Source organism: Notothenia rossii (assembly GCF_949606895.1).
Source record: "Notothenia rossii genome assembly, chromosome: 4".
In the NCBI taxonomy this organism is placed as follows: domain Eukaryota; kingdom Metazoa; phylum Chordata; class Actinopteri; order Perciformes; family Nototheniidae; genus Notothenia; species Notothenia rossii.
Window position 1 is genome coordinate 71,637,194 of NC_136902.1, and position 16,037 is coordinate 71,653,230.

The window sequence follows — 16,037 nt, forward strand, 5'->3', positions numbered from 1 at the left end:
CCAAAGTAAGGTACACCACACATTGCTGTGTACAATAAGAGGGTTCAGCTCTGTTTTCTCTGCAGCTAATTACTGTACTAGTGTACATCTGGAGAACAATGAAGGATCAATGTGGGTATGGTCTCCACAGGCAGCCAGATACGCACATTCTCACTTACACAGGCTCTAACACAAAAACTCATATACAGATGGCTGCAGATCAAACTATCTGCTGTTCCTGTCTTCAATCTGAAGACTTCATGACTGGAAAATAAATGGAGGAGAAAAACAACAATGTTTGAGCAGTCTCCTGCTGCTACTAGCGTGTAGACACACAGATGGTTTGAGATTAATCTATTTTCTGAATTCCATAGTGGGAAACAATTATAATTGCATTGTTTCATAAAGGGAGCAGCAAGACACAGAGGGAGGTAGCTTTACCATCACAGCTTTATCCACCTCTTAGTCTGAATTAAATGTAAAAAAGCTGCCATATTTCGTATAGATCTTTGATGCAATAATAATCACGTCATTACTTTAATCACATTACTTCAAAATCACATGACACATTTCTAACATTTCATTTAGTTTGATGAATCAAACAGAAGCTCAGACATACAATACTGTTGGAACAAAGTAACAGAGGCTTATTTAAGTGTGTGTCTGTCTTTGGTCCAATAGGTGCCATGTCCTCTTACTCCCACCTCCAATCTGAGAAAGTCATCTACTTTAATAGGCTTTCTGGCAAATGAAGACTCCTGTGCGCTGTAAATCTCAGGCTGCTCTTAATGGCTGCAGATTAAAACAGTTATGTCCTATGGCGTGTGCACTGACAAATTTCTTTAATGAACATTTTCTTTATGACTGGTATTATTTCAGCATATATAACCACAGCTAGGAGAAAGTGAAGCCTGACTACCTCCATAATTCCACTCAAGGCTGTTTCAAAAGTTAGACAAGGTCACAAAGCTCTGTTAGATAGGAATGTGCATTAAAATATATATGTATGCTATTCCCTCCCTTTTCATTAACATTGACAATATCACATACCATTGTGTAGATCTGTGTGCCTTTATCAAGCATAGCTTTTGAATAAATGTGCTGCGTTTAATTTGTCTGATGTATTTAGCTTTTTTTGTTGTGGTGACTTACTGTATATTCTTCAATATAGATGTTGTAGATGATAAGAGCCTCAACAATTAGTCAATTATCAATACAAAAATACAAATCTAATTCAAAATAAAACAAATAATCTAAATATTTTAGATTGAATTAAAAAAGTGAAAAGAAATTAAAAACATCCTCTGATTTTAGCTCCCTAATTATGAGGACTAGCTGTTTTCTTTGTTTCATTTTCATTACATTTCTAGAATAAATATTGGATACGATTCCACACTTTTATTTATATCTTCTTTTCTTTCATCAGGTATGAGAGCGACGGCTGGGGCCCGCCTATGCCGGTGCAGACCTATCTCCACCAGGGCATGGAGGATGAGCTGGAGGAGGAGGAAGAGAGGGTCCCCACCCCGCCCATCCGGGGGGTTGCATCCTCCCCGGCTGCTGTTTCCTTTGGACAGCAGTCCACAGCCACCCTCACCCCTTCCCCTCGGGACGAGATGCAGCCCATGCTCCAGTCACATTTGGATGAACTGACCAGAGCATACCAAATGGACATGGCAAAACAGTCATGGTAAACACTGCATTATTAAAACTAAATGATACTAATCTGTGATTTAGCTGCAATCCCTCTTGAAACACATTGCTATTTCAAAGTCAACCTATGATGCATCATTTCTCAATCAGGGGATGAATTACAATGAGGACAATAAATCCCATCATGTTGAACCTATATAGTCTTCAATAGTCCACGTGTCTTTATCTAATTTACATCTATCCATCAATCAATCTTGGAAGATATATTTTTCTAGTTGATAATTTATGCATTGTTACCGTTTTTGAAATGCTTACTGTACGTGCTGTTCTATATGCATTGCCTCAAGACTTTCAGTCCTGCTGTATTCTTCCTGTCAACTGTTTGTGCAGTGGAGATAAACCCATTAATCATTTCATTTTAATGGGCCAGTGCTAGCACTTAGGCGACTACTGTATTTTGCTCACTCTAAGAGACACCATTTCTTACCCACGGTTGTTTACTCCCCCCACACCCATGCGGCACATTCCATTGTTGTTGTGCTCATGCAAGTCAGATGAAGGCCATGCCTCATTCTGTCAGCAACGTGGGCAGAATGAGAGACTGGCATTCATTCATAACAGTGAAGTGGGTGGGAGTGACAGGAAAGCCTTGTCAGGAAGGAGATGTCATGTTACCCAGTAATGACTATGTTGGTTAGAGAGCATCCTTGACAACGCCAGAGGGCCAGTAATTACAACCAATTCCCACTGCAAACCGCGTCAAATACATTGTGCTCCTCAAACAAGCGCGGCTGACAGCGGAGCGGCTTGCCACTGAGGTGACAGCCATGTGTCGGCAGGCCTGGAGAGCATGCCTTTGTACCATCCACAGCAGCAATTAGCGGGTCATTATGTTAGCATGCAAGCAGCAACCTAAAATTTGTGAAATTGTCTAAATTTATTCAGCACTTCACATATAAAAAAATAATCACTGAAATGATCTCTACACTTCCACATACAGTCTTAGTTTCTCCCTATCCTGTTGCATACAATCATTTGAATATTCCTTTTAGTCTCTCTGTATTCCTCCACATTCCGTTTTGCATGTGGATTTCAGAGTCATATACTCTTTCTTTCTCTTCCCAGGCACATGCAAGTGGGCTCTCTCCCCCCCCAGGCTCCAGCTCCTCCATTGGGCTACGTGTCGAGCACAATGGTTTCTGACCTGGAGACTGACGTACCTGATGAAGATGAGGAGGAGGAGGAAGAGGAAGAGGAGGAAGAGGAAGAGGAGGAGGATGAAGGCTATGGAGCCAGGCATCCCCGCGGCATTGAGCACACACCAGGGTCTAGCATGGACAACCTGGACAGCTCTTTAACAGGTAAGCTGGAGTCTGAACTGTGGCTACTTGTGCGCTCCTTGGTTGATGTACATATATGATGATATACTGTATTTGTATACATTTGTACAATGAAATCATATTTTTATTTTTGTTCTCAAAGCAAATGTACTATGTTGCTATTACTGTGTGAAATGGGAACACATTGAATACCCATTGTTGTAACATCGTGTCTGCCTGTAAATGGATAGTTGTTCATGACATGTTCTTCAGCAGTCTGCTATGGGTAGATTGTTAATGTGAACATGCTTACTGAGTCCCTCAATCAAGTTTCTTAAGCACTTTTGGCAGACTCCTGGGAATTATAATTATAATTTCCAAAAAAGAGATAAGAAAGTCCATGAATTTTAAGCAGGATAGTGAGAGGGAAATTAAGAGGAGGGAGAGGCAAGGCGAGCAGGAGCGAGTGAGTGTGATTTAATTCGCACATAGCACAGGAGCCAGCGCTTCCCATATCTTCACTCGGAGATTTGAAACACATTTCACGTGCGGCGTATTCCTTTGCAGGCTAGAGGCACCATTTCCATTTTTACAACTCACTGAAACTTTAACAGCCGTCTGTCCTGGCGACATATGAAGGGCATGACATTGCGGTGGCAGAGCTGTGTGCTGGACTGTTGCTCTTATACTGACCAGGCCCCACTATCTAATTATAAAATAGTGGGTAAAACTAGAGGGATATTTCTGAATAATAATGTGTGGCTTTCTGTCTATCATGCATTATTAGGGCAAGTTGAGATACTACGTGGCACTGTATATTTAATCCATCTTCCCATAAAGTCTGTGAATACAACAAAATAGAATCCATCTTTGGTCAATGTCAGGTTGGAAAGAAACAGCTATAGCTGTGTGTGTGAAGGTAAGAGGGTTGACAGCGCTGCTTGTTGGTATACCCTCTCAGTGGCAGCCCTAAAGAGTAGTTTTCCACTGGATGATGGAACAGTGGTTTTGGTTACGCTGACACATGCTGCTGCTGATGTATTTAAAGGAATATAAAGCAGCAACCGGGCCCTAATCTACTGCATCTCTCCCCCACTGTATCACCCTAAAGACAGCACTATTTCTTCTTATCTCTCTGCAAGTCTGCCTCGCACCCCATCGGTTTACAACACAGACACGGTCGCAGCCCCATGGTTATAGCAGGAGGAAGAGAGGGAGGAAAGGGGAAACTGATGAGATTTATTGTGGCCACCATTTTGAGGCTATACAAATAGGGGAGGGTAGGGGGGAGATTCCTGTCGAGCCTTGCTTGACAGACATGTCACTGCTTTAATTATATGGAAATAGGTCTGTTTTAATAATGTTAAACCAAAGGCCAGTAAATCAAATGTTTTCACAGATGCCTCAGAAAAGAAAGTCTGCCATCTCCTCTGGGGCCATTTTTCTCCAGCAGATTGCCTGCACAGGCTTTCCAAAGTGTTATTCTATTCTCTGAGATAGAACAGCACATTTGTGGGCAGATAAATGCAAATCCTTATATTGTGGTGGGTAATGCTGCGGAGCTAAATCTTGTTCGAGCAAAAGAGATGAAGTAAAACAAATAGGTATCACCTGACTTGTGTGTAGGCGTTATATGTCGTATAAAGCTGAGATGTGGTAGCTCTGAGGCTGTTACGCCCACTGTTCTGGGCGATTACTCTCCCAGAAAGCCTTGCCAGGTTTGTGAGGAGCAGGGTCACGTCTCCTGACGGCAGGTAGAGACGCCTTGTCGTCAGGGGGAATGATTTTCCTGCTTAACGACATGCAGATTAAGGTTTCCGTCAGTGTAAATCAGTTTTAGTGTTAGGAGGGAGCTGGGCTGGGTTTTACTGCCCCCCCAACCATCTCAGCGTTTACTGGCCTTCCTCTAATAGAGCGGGGAGCACGGGATGTAGCAGCCAGTGGTTTTTAGATTGCATGGCTTGGCCTATCGCTCTGGTTTAACACATGATAAAATGACACGTAGTGCAAATCTTTGTCTGGTGCGAACAGAAAAAACATTTCTATGGCAAAAGAGAAACTTCATTGAATTTTTATCAAATTATCTGGCAATGATCACAGTTTGATTGGACTGCTATTTCTGAGAATGGAAGTGCTCCAGAGGTTCAGCAGCAGAAAGTGGCAGTTAGTGCAACTGAAAAGTCATTCTGTGATGTGATTTGCTGAGGCAGTGTTCCTTCGCTGAGCCGGAGGAGTTGGAAGCTTCAGTGCTTCGGCTGGCTCTGTCTATACTTCAATATCTGCTCTATTCTTTGTGGGAGGATTGGACCCGGTGGAATTGCTGTCTTTCTTTCTTAGAGAAAAACTCTTAGAAAAGAATTTCAAAGAAAATAGCTCGATAAGATGAAGGGTTCGAAGTAGTTACTGCTTTGGATTTGAGTTGGCGCTGTAAAAATGGGTTGTGTAAGGGGTTCTCTACCTTATGCAAGCTTATATTTTATATAAGTTTCCATTAGGCTGACACATTTTTACTGCAATAGGAGTGCAAATCTGTTGCAACTTTAGCCGTTGAATGTGCAATTCCTTCACATCCAGTGACTGAGTAACCACCTCTTTCAGTCATAGGGTCTTAGGTATACAGCAACTCAGAGATGGAGAAGTTGGAAAACCCTTTGAGGGGGGTTTGTGCATAAAAAAAACAATTATATTACCAAGTTTAGTTTGAAACTGTAATCTGTGAAACCCCATTTTTAATACTGCACATACTATACAGTATTTATTTATTGTGTTAATTTGAATCTCTGAACTCTGCCAACCACACCGGCCATGATTATGCCACCCTTTGATTCAAAATGACCTTTTAATAAATCCTGCTGCTAACTTTTTGTCCCCTTTGCTCCCCCTCCATCCTTAGCTTAACACCTCCTCTGTTCTCTGTTACACCAGTCTGTTCAATCACATCACTCTTGCGGACGGTGTGAGGGAGAGATAGTGTGTGAGCAAAGCACTTGGGTTCGTGCCACTTGAGCAAAGTCTGCCAAACCAGTCCCACTGAAAGCTGTCACATTAGCCGACTGTTCTGTGTTTTCGCTTGCCAAAGTGGCATTTTTTTTATTGGCAGGCTGATACTTTTATATATAAAGTGCTGGACTAGCTTTTTATGTGCAAAGAAAAATAAAACAAAGCCTGAAGAAATACTTACAGTAGCACAGATTACATAACAATATGTACACATCTTCTTCCAATGTTTGTTGAGTAAAATATTTGTACTTATCTTCCATCTTTGAATCATCTTTAAAGTAATATCAAGAGCAAATGCATCCCAAATGGTGGTAGCTATAATTAAAATGTTTAAACAATTATTTTCTCAGAATGATAATACATTTGAGATAGTTATGGCTCTGCATTTTTCACAAAAATGAAGAATGTGTGTTTACCACCAGGTGTTTGACTCACTGTTCTATGAGAAGCTCTCCGTCTGTGTCACCTGAGGCAGTTTTGTAACTAACTCTGCTCCGCACAGGTGCGCTCATTGTTCTATATCAAAGGAAGCACAAAATGTGTTGATGTCAGTCCTGCTGTTTCACTGTCTACATTCTGGTATTGTATTTGAATGCACCTGTGTGGGAAAGCAATATGTCTTCTGCATGTGTGTAGCCGATGAAAGACGACAGGCCAGAACAGATTGACTATATGAAAGCACTCACCTGCAAGAGCAGAAGTGCCCTGCGGCAAATATAAAATCATTAAAGTGAAGGAGGTCATTTTACTCTCTTTTTTCACTCAATCAGACATCAATCTAAGAGCGGAATCACAGTACAGGTGTTCAAAATGTCAGATCAAATGTCCATAAAGGTTATGGCCACTGAGCTGAGAAGTATGAACAAGCTGTGTTTGAATATAAGTGTTTTAAAAAGAAGAAAAGGACTTCACACGCAGTCTAACACACTCACACACCCACACACCTGCTCAAAACCTGTGGTGTTCAACAGGGTCCATGGTGAATGGGTGGGGCTCAGCCTCGGAGGATGACCGTAATTTCTCCAGCCATAGGTCCAGTTACGGCAGTTCGTCTGACGGCTCCATCTTTACCCAATGCAGCTTTGCCCAGGCCCTGGTGGCCGCTGCAGACAAGGCAGGCTACCAGCTGGAGGGCACTAGCCTCAGCAAGAGAGGTTGGTGTGTCCAGATACACACTGCTGGACTGGAGCTTCTCCCAGAGGCAGATGAATTGTTCCTTTCTGCTCTGATTCCTCCTCCTGTCATCCATTGGCTGACATGTTTCCCCATAATGTTGGATTTCCTCTCTGCTGCTTGTGGACGCTGTGTTTTGCATGGCACCTGTTGTTAATGGCTGGACTACGGATATCTTGCTATCTTCAACTTGTACTCAGTTCTTCTATGACTCGTCTGGCTAAGCACACTTTGCACTTTGGCTTTCTTGGGTGTAAAAGAGTAATAACGGGTGATTTTGACAGGCTTCTACCAGATGACTTTCTCCTCTAATGAACACCTTTCTTTTCTGATAGGTTTCTGAATCTTGATTGATAACCTTTCCTGATGTCAGCACCACAGTCCAAGCACCATCTCCTTAATGTCTCTATTAATCAGCTGGCTGGTGTTCCTGTATCCCTCTTGCAGGTAAAGGCTTGTCCCACAGGCCCCGGCCCAGCAGTCCTTTCTCAACAGATGGCAGCACAGTGGGCTCACACAGCCTGGGCCACCAGAGGGCCACCAGGCCCACACGCAAACCCCGAAGCCAGGGGACAGCACCTCCCCGCAGAGATGCTGGTGGAGACGGTGAGGCATCGACTGAAAACACATTTTAAATAGTTTATGTAGAAAGTTCCCCAAAACATCTGTTGTTTTACAGACTACAAGTTACTGTATACAAACATAATATCGGATGTGTCTGGACATATCTTCATTGTTGAACCTTTTTACTTTTCACAGACCTACCTCCTCCCCCTGAGCCTCCTCCCTCTCAGGGGCAGGGCCGGGTCCAGGGGGCCCGCAGTGTGGCACCGCCTACAGATCGGAAGGCTTCATCTCTGGAGCGCCCGCCTATGTCCGAGCTGGAGGAAATAAAGAGCAACATTGACAGACAGACACGCACTACTCTGGAACATCATCGCCAGGCTCAGGACAGGCTGGGCTCCATGGAGCGAGCCGAGGAGGGGCGCAGGGGACACAAAACAGGTACGTGTACACGCTGTAAAGTTGCTACACACCTCACACTCATGAGCATAACACGTATTCAGATGTATTCCTTGGCAATCAATTGGACTGATGAATGGACTGTACCAACTATTGAACTTGAAGGTTACTAAAAGGTTATGATAAAACCATTCCCATAGTAATTAGCCTAGTGCACTCTCGCCTTAACATAAGACACTTCCCATTTTATATTAAAAATAAATAAAGGGGTAGCAAAATAATCTTTCAATTGAACCACTTCTCCCCACTTTTCAACACAATATACATAAAACGTGTTTGCTTACTTCCAACTATTCAATACTGCGGAAAAAGAAACATGTACGCTAGAGATAGAGAATAGCTTGATATAAATCATTGCGTTATAGCTAGAAAACAACACAGACACAACTGCTGTTGTGGTTTGACAGTGAGGGATTTCTGAGTTCTGTGTTGAAGTTAGTCCTCATGCTGTGTGGAGACTGGGCTCCTATGAACAGATTGCACAGTCTGCCACTTGCTCTGATTTCCAGAATGCCCCCCTCAGCCTCCCCAATGCCCCTGCAACTGTTGCCAATATCATCCTGCTCCGCTCCAAGTAAGGCAGGAGGCCCCGGCAACTGAAATGCACTCTAATCGCTTTGGCTTTTCCTCTCTCACACAAACAGCAGCCACTCTGCACCCCATCTGTGTGTGTGTGTGTGTGTGTGTGTGTGTGTGTGTGTGTGTGTGTGTGTGTGTGTGTGTGTGTGTGTGTGTGTGTGTGTGTGTGTGTGTGTGTGTGTGTGTGTGTGTGTGTGTGTGTGTGTGTGTGTGTGTGTGTGTGTGTGTGTGTGTGTGTGTGTGTGTGTGTGTGTGTGTGTGTGTGTGTGTGTGTGTGTGTGTGTGTGTGTGTTTGCGACCATTAGAGCTCTCCATGCTGTGCACCCTTCTCTCTTTGTGCCAGGGCTTTCTCAGACAGTTAATCTGAGACTGTGAGACAAAGACAGGTGCCGCAATCAGCATCTTTACGAAAAACCCCATAGGTGGATTCCCATATGTGTCAGAGTGCTGACTGATTCACAGCAGAATCCACTGAGGTCAGGGCAGGCTCTATTACAGTCATTAGCAGAGTGGTGGGGAGCAGTTTGATGAGATTTCACGCGACGACGGAGACTGCTGAGGGTCAATGTTATGGTGCCCTGCAGTGGGGGGTCCCACAGCCTCCAGTGGACCCTCTGTTATTGTATTTACCCCCTCATAAGGCTGCTAACTGCAAGGCCATGTGTGAGGCTGAGATTCTTCTCTGTGGCACGGCCTGGCATAGCCTGTTGGCAGTGCCACTGTGCAGATGTCAGCGGGGGGGAGGGGGTTGCAAATTGCTCTTTGTCTCCATGCATCAGATGTTAGATGTGTTTCACTACAACAAGAGAAAGTCACGTGTCAACTTTTTTAACTGTTAGTATTCCTTTCCTTCCCTCTGTTTTCAGAGGATGGGTGCCTGCCATACAACAAACCCTCCTTCCCCTCTCCCGGCGGCCACAGCTCCTCCGGCACCGCCTCCTCTAAGGGCTCCACAGGGCCACGCAAGGCCGAGGGGCCCCGACAGCCTCAACAGTGGACCGCCACAGAGCACGCTGAATTCCTGGGGACCAATGGACAGGGACAGTACTCGGGAGAATTATGTAAGTAATTCCATTTATTACAGACAGACATATACAAACCTACGTGTATTGTGAAAAAGTCACATTGTGTAGTCCAATTTTTGTTGCTATCTTTTGACTTTGCTTCCTAATCTGTTTTTCATTATTATGATAGCTAATGTAAATTACATTTTATATATATGTACCAGAACATTAGGACAAGATCATTTCTGATTCCAATGTTTTCTATTATTTATTTAAAATAATATGCCATTTCTCAATATTGACACTTTATTGTTTTATTCCCCTTACCTCCAACAGAGTGATCTGCCTTGGATTTGACCTGGAGAGCAGCCGCTCTGTCCTGGAGAGCATGACGCCCTCGTTGTCGGGCTAAGAACTTTGCCATTATTTGTGTGCCCTCGGAGAGAAGGAGTGCAGCAGAGGGCGGTGTCACAGAACTGTAAATGCGATGTATAGACACAGACATACTGTACATCTCACTATGTTTTCGTCCTCAAGAAAATATTTTCCACCTCCTACCTTACTGTAATTTTTGTTTTGTTAGAAAAAAGCAAGTAAAAAAAAAAAGAAACAATCTATACAAGAACACATTTTCTGGTAACTGCCCTTGGGAAAAAGGGCATTTTGTTTCCTGTAAATATATTCTTTACCATGTTGTTGCATTGCTATGCAAGCCTAATTCAGTTTGAGCTTTTGATTTCCATACACAGAAACGGTTGGTTTTATCTGGTTATTTGTATTATATGTGAATTGAGTGGCTGCTGTGCCATAAAATAATTGTTTTATAATCCATTGTTTGTTAATAGTTACCTTTTAATTATTATCATTATTATAATTATTGTTTTTGCACTGCAATTTTTGGTGATAAGCACAAAAAACATAGCTCCTGCTGACATGAAGAACCGGAAGGACCGGAGGGTGAAGAGGAGTTCCTGTACTGTAAAGTAAAGAGAAGAAATGATATAATGTACAGAGAGATATTAAAGAGTACGGCTTTGCTCACAGACAGCTACAAATAAGGCACCCATTTCCATAGTTGAGAGTAAATGGGGCAGCAGACACACAAGGGTCCCGAGGGTCTGAGGGCAGATATAAGGCTGGAGAGCTGTGCACAGAGGATACTGTATTACTGTTGCTGACCTTGTTAATTACTGAATTCCCAATTAACTGTCCAGAAAAAACAATAGTTTAATAACAGAAATGTAGTGTTAAATGCTTTGGACAACATATACAGACTATGGGTCTTTTTCAAGTTGTTTTTATGATTTACTGCGTAAATAATTTAACTACACTGAGTTTACGCTGCTCTTTTAGTATAACAGCACACTAACCATAAAACAGAGAGTCAGTGAAATCTGTCCACATGCTGTACTTTAGTCATTGCACTTACAGAGGCAGATGTATGATTCTTCTATAGCCTTAACAGGTAAGCAGACATCACACTTGGGATTAGTAGCAATGATACTCCCAAACCTGCATTAAATATCAGCGGAGCAACATAATTTGTTTACATCTTTTATGTTTTGAATTTTATGTCTTTAGTTCCATCATTTTAATATTGTTTGCTTTTCAGAGCACTTACTGTTTTATGTTTTTTATATTATTTGTTCAGTATCGTCCAGATAAGTGCTGTTAAAATTAGTTCTCTATTAAAGCATTTGTTGCTCTAAAGGTTGGTGCCTCAACGACCAATAAACTATGGTCGGCACAGCCTTAGAAAAAAAGTGTGTGTATGATTTACAATGTAGCTTTGATTCAATGTTTGAATTCAAACGATAAAGTGATAATGGAGAAAAGCCTTGTACTTTAATAGCAGGTCCCACTGCCTCCATATCTACAGCCACAGTGTTGAGCAGAGAACGTTCTACTTTCTATCTGCCTGACCGTCACAAAACACCCACTTATCATCTGCCGCTTTCAACTTCTCATCCTTTGAATTGCAATTGTGTGTCTTTCAAGACAGGTTTATTATTGGTTGTCCTTTTTTAGTGAAAGCTTGTTTCTTTTGTATGCCTTTTACGGACTCCAAATCGCTGCTTACAAACATGTTTTCAATATTACTGTTCAGGATTTTTGTGGTTCAATGACTGTTTGTTTTTGTCTTTTTTGTACTGCTAATGTTGATAAAAGGGGGGTGGAAACGAAAGGCCGTCAGAAGCTGTTGTACTGTTGTCGTCATGCCATTGTCATTTTATATCATCCACCCAGTGGCCAGTGTTCTGGAAATGAGGTGCAAAGAGTATCTCAGGTTATTTTACATTCTGGTGGCGTTTATGTATGTGTATATATGTGTATATATCCATACGCATCTCCACTTGATTATGCCATTCCATTTTCATTGACAAAAATATCCCTCTCATGTCCAATTCTGTCTTCCCCTCTTTTTCTTTTCTGCTGTGGATTTTGATTCTGAGTATAATGTGCTGGTTCATCCAACTTAAGACATGATGTCAGTAAAAGAACATACCAAATTAAGATTGATATTTCTAATGTCTAATGCGTTTTAGTGTCTCTTTAATACTCATTGTTTTCTTTTAAATCACAGTGTCGTTTTGTATTTATTAAAATGATAATAAAAGTATATTGTGAAATATGCATAAAGATTGGTGGAATATAAAATGTGTTTTTTTGTTCCTTGTAAAGTTTGCTGTCCGAGCCGAGCAGCGAGGCCATAAAGAGATGATGGCACACTGTGCTCACGGCGCGGTGCAATGCCTTGTCAGTAGTTGCTGAGTCACTCTTCGTCCTGCATGTTCACCACACTGCTCCTCTCATTTCAAAACTAAGGCAACTTAGAACTCTTTTGAACAAAAGGAGCAACAACGCTCACAATTTGCTTGTCAAGACAATAGAGAAAATGTCTTTTTGGAAGGATGAAAGTACTTTCACTTTCCCTCTCTTGTGTTCATTTTCTCAATATTGTTGATTCTTTGTAGCCTATCTGTGTGTTGCCTTTTTGCTATAAAAGAGGATTAAAAAGTGACTTAAAAAGAGAAAGTTGTTGGTTGAAGTCTTTCTGTACAGTAAGGAGTGAGGTGACACTCAGAGTCAAAGCCATTTCTACCCTACGGTACGTTTTTTCTGTAAACACCTTCTGTATTCACTTGCATGTCCAAGAAGAGAGTGGATCAAGAAAATAAACTTTTAAAGTCTCCCATGTCCTGTAAGATAAATCCATGTTCTTTTATTTCCTTGTACCTGGATCAATATCAAATAAAATATTTTTGAAAAATGAAATTGCCTTAAATTATGTTTGTCTTTGATAGAAAGACTTTTACAGGGGAACTGACAATTCAAAATTAGGTGTTAAAAATATCAATATGTGTTGTAGACTAAGTCCAAAAACATGCACATCACTTTAATATCTATAAGATGTGCTCAACAACATGGGTTTGTGTGTGTACCTGTTCACTAGAGATATGCAGCCGTGTGTGTGTGTGTGTGTGTGTGTGTGTGTGTGTGTGTGTGTGTGTGTGTGTGTGTGTGTGTGTGTGTGTGTGTGTGTTTAAGAGTCCTGAATCAGCTGTTATTTTTCAAACCAATCCCTACCTCGATCCAAATCTCCCACATCACTAAGACAAGCAGCCTGCTTTCAAGCTCTATTTGAAGCGAACAGTAAAATAATGGGGGGGAAATGCAAAACTAGATTTATAAAACTAGGAACATGTTCTGTATTTGCTTTATGTTCAAATATTAATCAACCAGTATTCTTATTTTTTTCATCCCACATTTTCCATATTCATATGGAATCAGTCTCCAAATTAACTGGGATTAATTCATAGAACAGTGCATACCTCGACCGCAAGTTTGCAACACAAGTTTATAAAAGGTTGCTACTCTATGACTAAGTTGTCTGTTGAGCAGTGTTTGGTCATTTTCAGAAAAAAATATGTTTTCTGGAACTCACTGGTGAAAGCTCAGGGCATTAGACTCTGAGGCAACCGTTTTTTCAGGAAATGCTGAAGGTGTTGATAGACAATGGATCGTATAAAAAGAATGGCAGGACATCGTTGTTACCACTACTCTGTTATGTAGCCAGAGGAAGAGTTCAAAGAAGATACATGTAACAGAAATGCCCATGTTACAGTATAGAAAGAAAGCTTTTTTTCGTATTTGTTTTGGTCTCCCATTCTCTTATCTGCCACTTCACGATCAAATGTCCAATAAACGCAAAAATAAATACTGAAAAAAGGGATTATAGAAGGTCAACTGTTTGACGGATTTGCATTTGTAAAAACTTTTATTGTCATTTGTGCATAGCTACAGTGTAATTATGACGATGAAAATCTTATGTCACAGGCTCCTCCAACAGTGCAACACAAAAAAACAGATACAATAGTGCAAGTAAATAAAATAAAAATATAGTGTAAATACTGCAGAATAATATAGATATACAAGTAATTGGAATATTGATATGCAGTACAGTATGAGCCTTAAGCATCTTGAATTAAGTGGTTGGTGCTGTCTCACAAGGTTGTTTTCTCATTGTCCATAAGGGGAAGAACACCAATGCATTGCATAAGAAGCGCTGCCACTTCATGTCGAGTTATTATGACCAGCCTCAGTCTGTGGTCATATGCATTACGGTGCTACCTAATGGTCCTTGTGGCAAGGTGCCCTCTTGTCAGGGATACATGAGGCATTCATCAACTTAGATTGTGATCTAATTTTAGGTAGTATATAACACTGCTGACACATGTTGTCCTGTCAAATCTCCTAGCCTGGCTTCAGCAGAGTTGCAGGTCAGAGTTCACTTTTGTATAACTTTTCTATTTGAATCAGCAGCCAGCATCGCTTCCATGCACTAAGGTTTTTAACTTACTGTTAAAAATATATTGGTACATTGGTTAAATGCTACCTCCGCGACCCGACCACGGATAAGCGGGAGAAGATGGATGGATGGTTAAATATTATTTTTAGGGCTGAGTTTGGGAAGGTGTTATTGAGAAAACGGCTGATGTGACTATCTTAACCATTGAGTGTCAGAGACCTAGTTGCAAACATTGCAGACTTTACCATGCTTCGCTGGGTTACCTGAGATGCACTCACACAGTTCAAGACAAAACAAACATTACATTATTCCCTTTAACAATATTAAGTCATGTGTAATTTACGTCGTAACGATTCAGAAAATCCCCATAACATTAAACTTTTCCCCCCGCCTTCAACAGTGTGCTATTCCATCACAAATCACACTGCTAATCACTGCACATGAGATAATTGCTAGCTAAATGAGACCACGTTGCTGGGATTTGAATTTGACGCAAATAGTCACGCTACTGTCCAAATGAGAAAACGTTGCAAACGCGAAAAAGTAAGGCATAACGCGTAGAACTGAAAATACGTCTCGAGAACTAAGGCCCCGGCAACACAAGGACGAAAACCGTCGTTTGCGTTACTGTTTACTTTAGTGTCATATAGACCATTCGGCCACACGAGGACGACCGAATATGACAGTAAACAACTGCGGAAACGATAACGGGTCCCAAGGTGGATAGAACGGCATACGCAACGCTCTGGGGGGCAACGGCTCTGTGTGTGCGCCCTCTACGATCATTTTCTGATAATGATGACGCAATAGCCCCGCCTCTCCCCACCTCTGCTGCTCAATCCCGCGTCAAAGTAAACTGCACACTGAATTCAGATTATTTATCTTTCTCGATATGGACATAAACGCGAGTGAAGTCTAATCTGATAGGACGGAGACACAGCTCTGCTCACCTGCACCTCCTCCCGCTGTGATGCAGCGGTGAACGGAGCAACACACACACTTCAAGTCAGATCATCACCCTTAGCTATTTTAATTACCTCTCAAAGTACCTAAACTAGTTATAAATATGTTTATTTTTACTGTCGGGTCACTCATTACTGGATCAACTGCTGCATGAGACAGACACTGACGCTGTAAGAAGAGAGGGAGGAAAAAGAGAGGCTCCGTGTATTTTATTATTATATAGAGTCGTTATTCATTTGTTTTAAAGCTCAATAAATAGCAAAGAAGACCTTTGACTGGCACTTTTATAATTTTGTCCGGAAGATTACAACTTTAATACACGTTGTTGACAACCATGCTTCTTCGCTGCTTTTGTGGAGGATGTTAAAGCGCCACGTACAGGCTCCTGCATATGTACTGCAGCTTCTCTAGCGGTTGGAGCTAAACGGAGCTGTCTCGTGTGGACAAACACTATCCGGTGAACAATGAAGAAAATGAGAACGTGTGACATTGCTTCCAACACAGATGTCGAGATCTAACCACCTGAATAAGGTA

General features: G+C 41.7%; 1 protein-coding gene across 19 annotated transcripts in view; it reads left to right on the top strand.

The window, feature by feature from the left end:
* robo2 (roundabout, axon guidance receptor, homolog 2) overlaps positions 1-12,958 on the top strand; it is a gene marked incomplete at its 5' end in the record, with an annotated part of 312,546 nt that extends 299,588 nt beyond the window's left edge. For 16 of the 19 annotated variants that reach the window (XM_079674667.1, XM_079674665.1, XM_079674654.1 and 13 more), the window contains 7 exons: positions 1,406-1,669; positions 2,758-2,993; positions 6,923-7,105; positions 7,572-7,730; positions 7,884-8,129; positions 9,593-9,787; positions 10,067-12,958. In XM_079674667.1, coding sequence (XP_079530793.1) covers positions 1,406-1,669; positions 2,758-2,993; positions 6,923-7,105; positions 7,572-7,730; positions 7,884-8,129; positions 9,593-9,787; positions 10,067-10,068 — 1,285 coding nt within the window. In that variant the 3' untranslated portion in view covers positions 10,069-12,958. The remainder of the gene's footprint in view (positions 1-1,405; positions 1,670-2,757; positions 2,994-6,922; positions 7,106-7,571; positions 7,731-7,883; positions 8,130-9,592; positions 9,788-10,066) is intronic. The other 3 variants (XM_079674659.1, XM_079674661.1, XM_079674663.1) reach the window with 1 other exon arrangement.
* Positions 12,959-16,037: the final 3,079 nt, after the last annotated feature.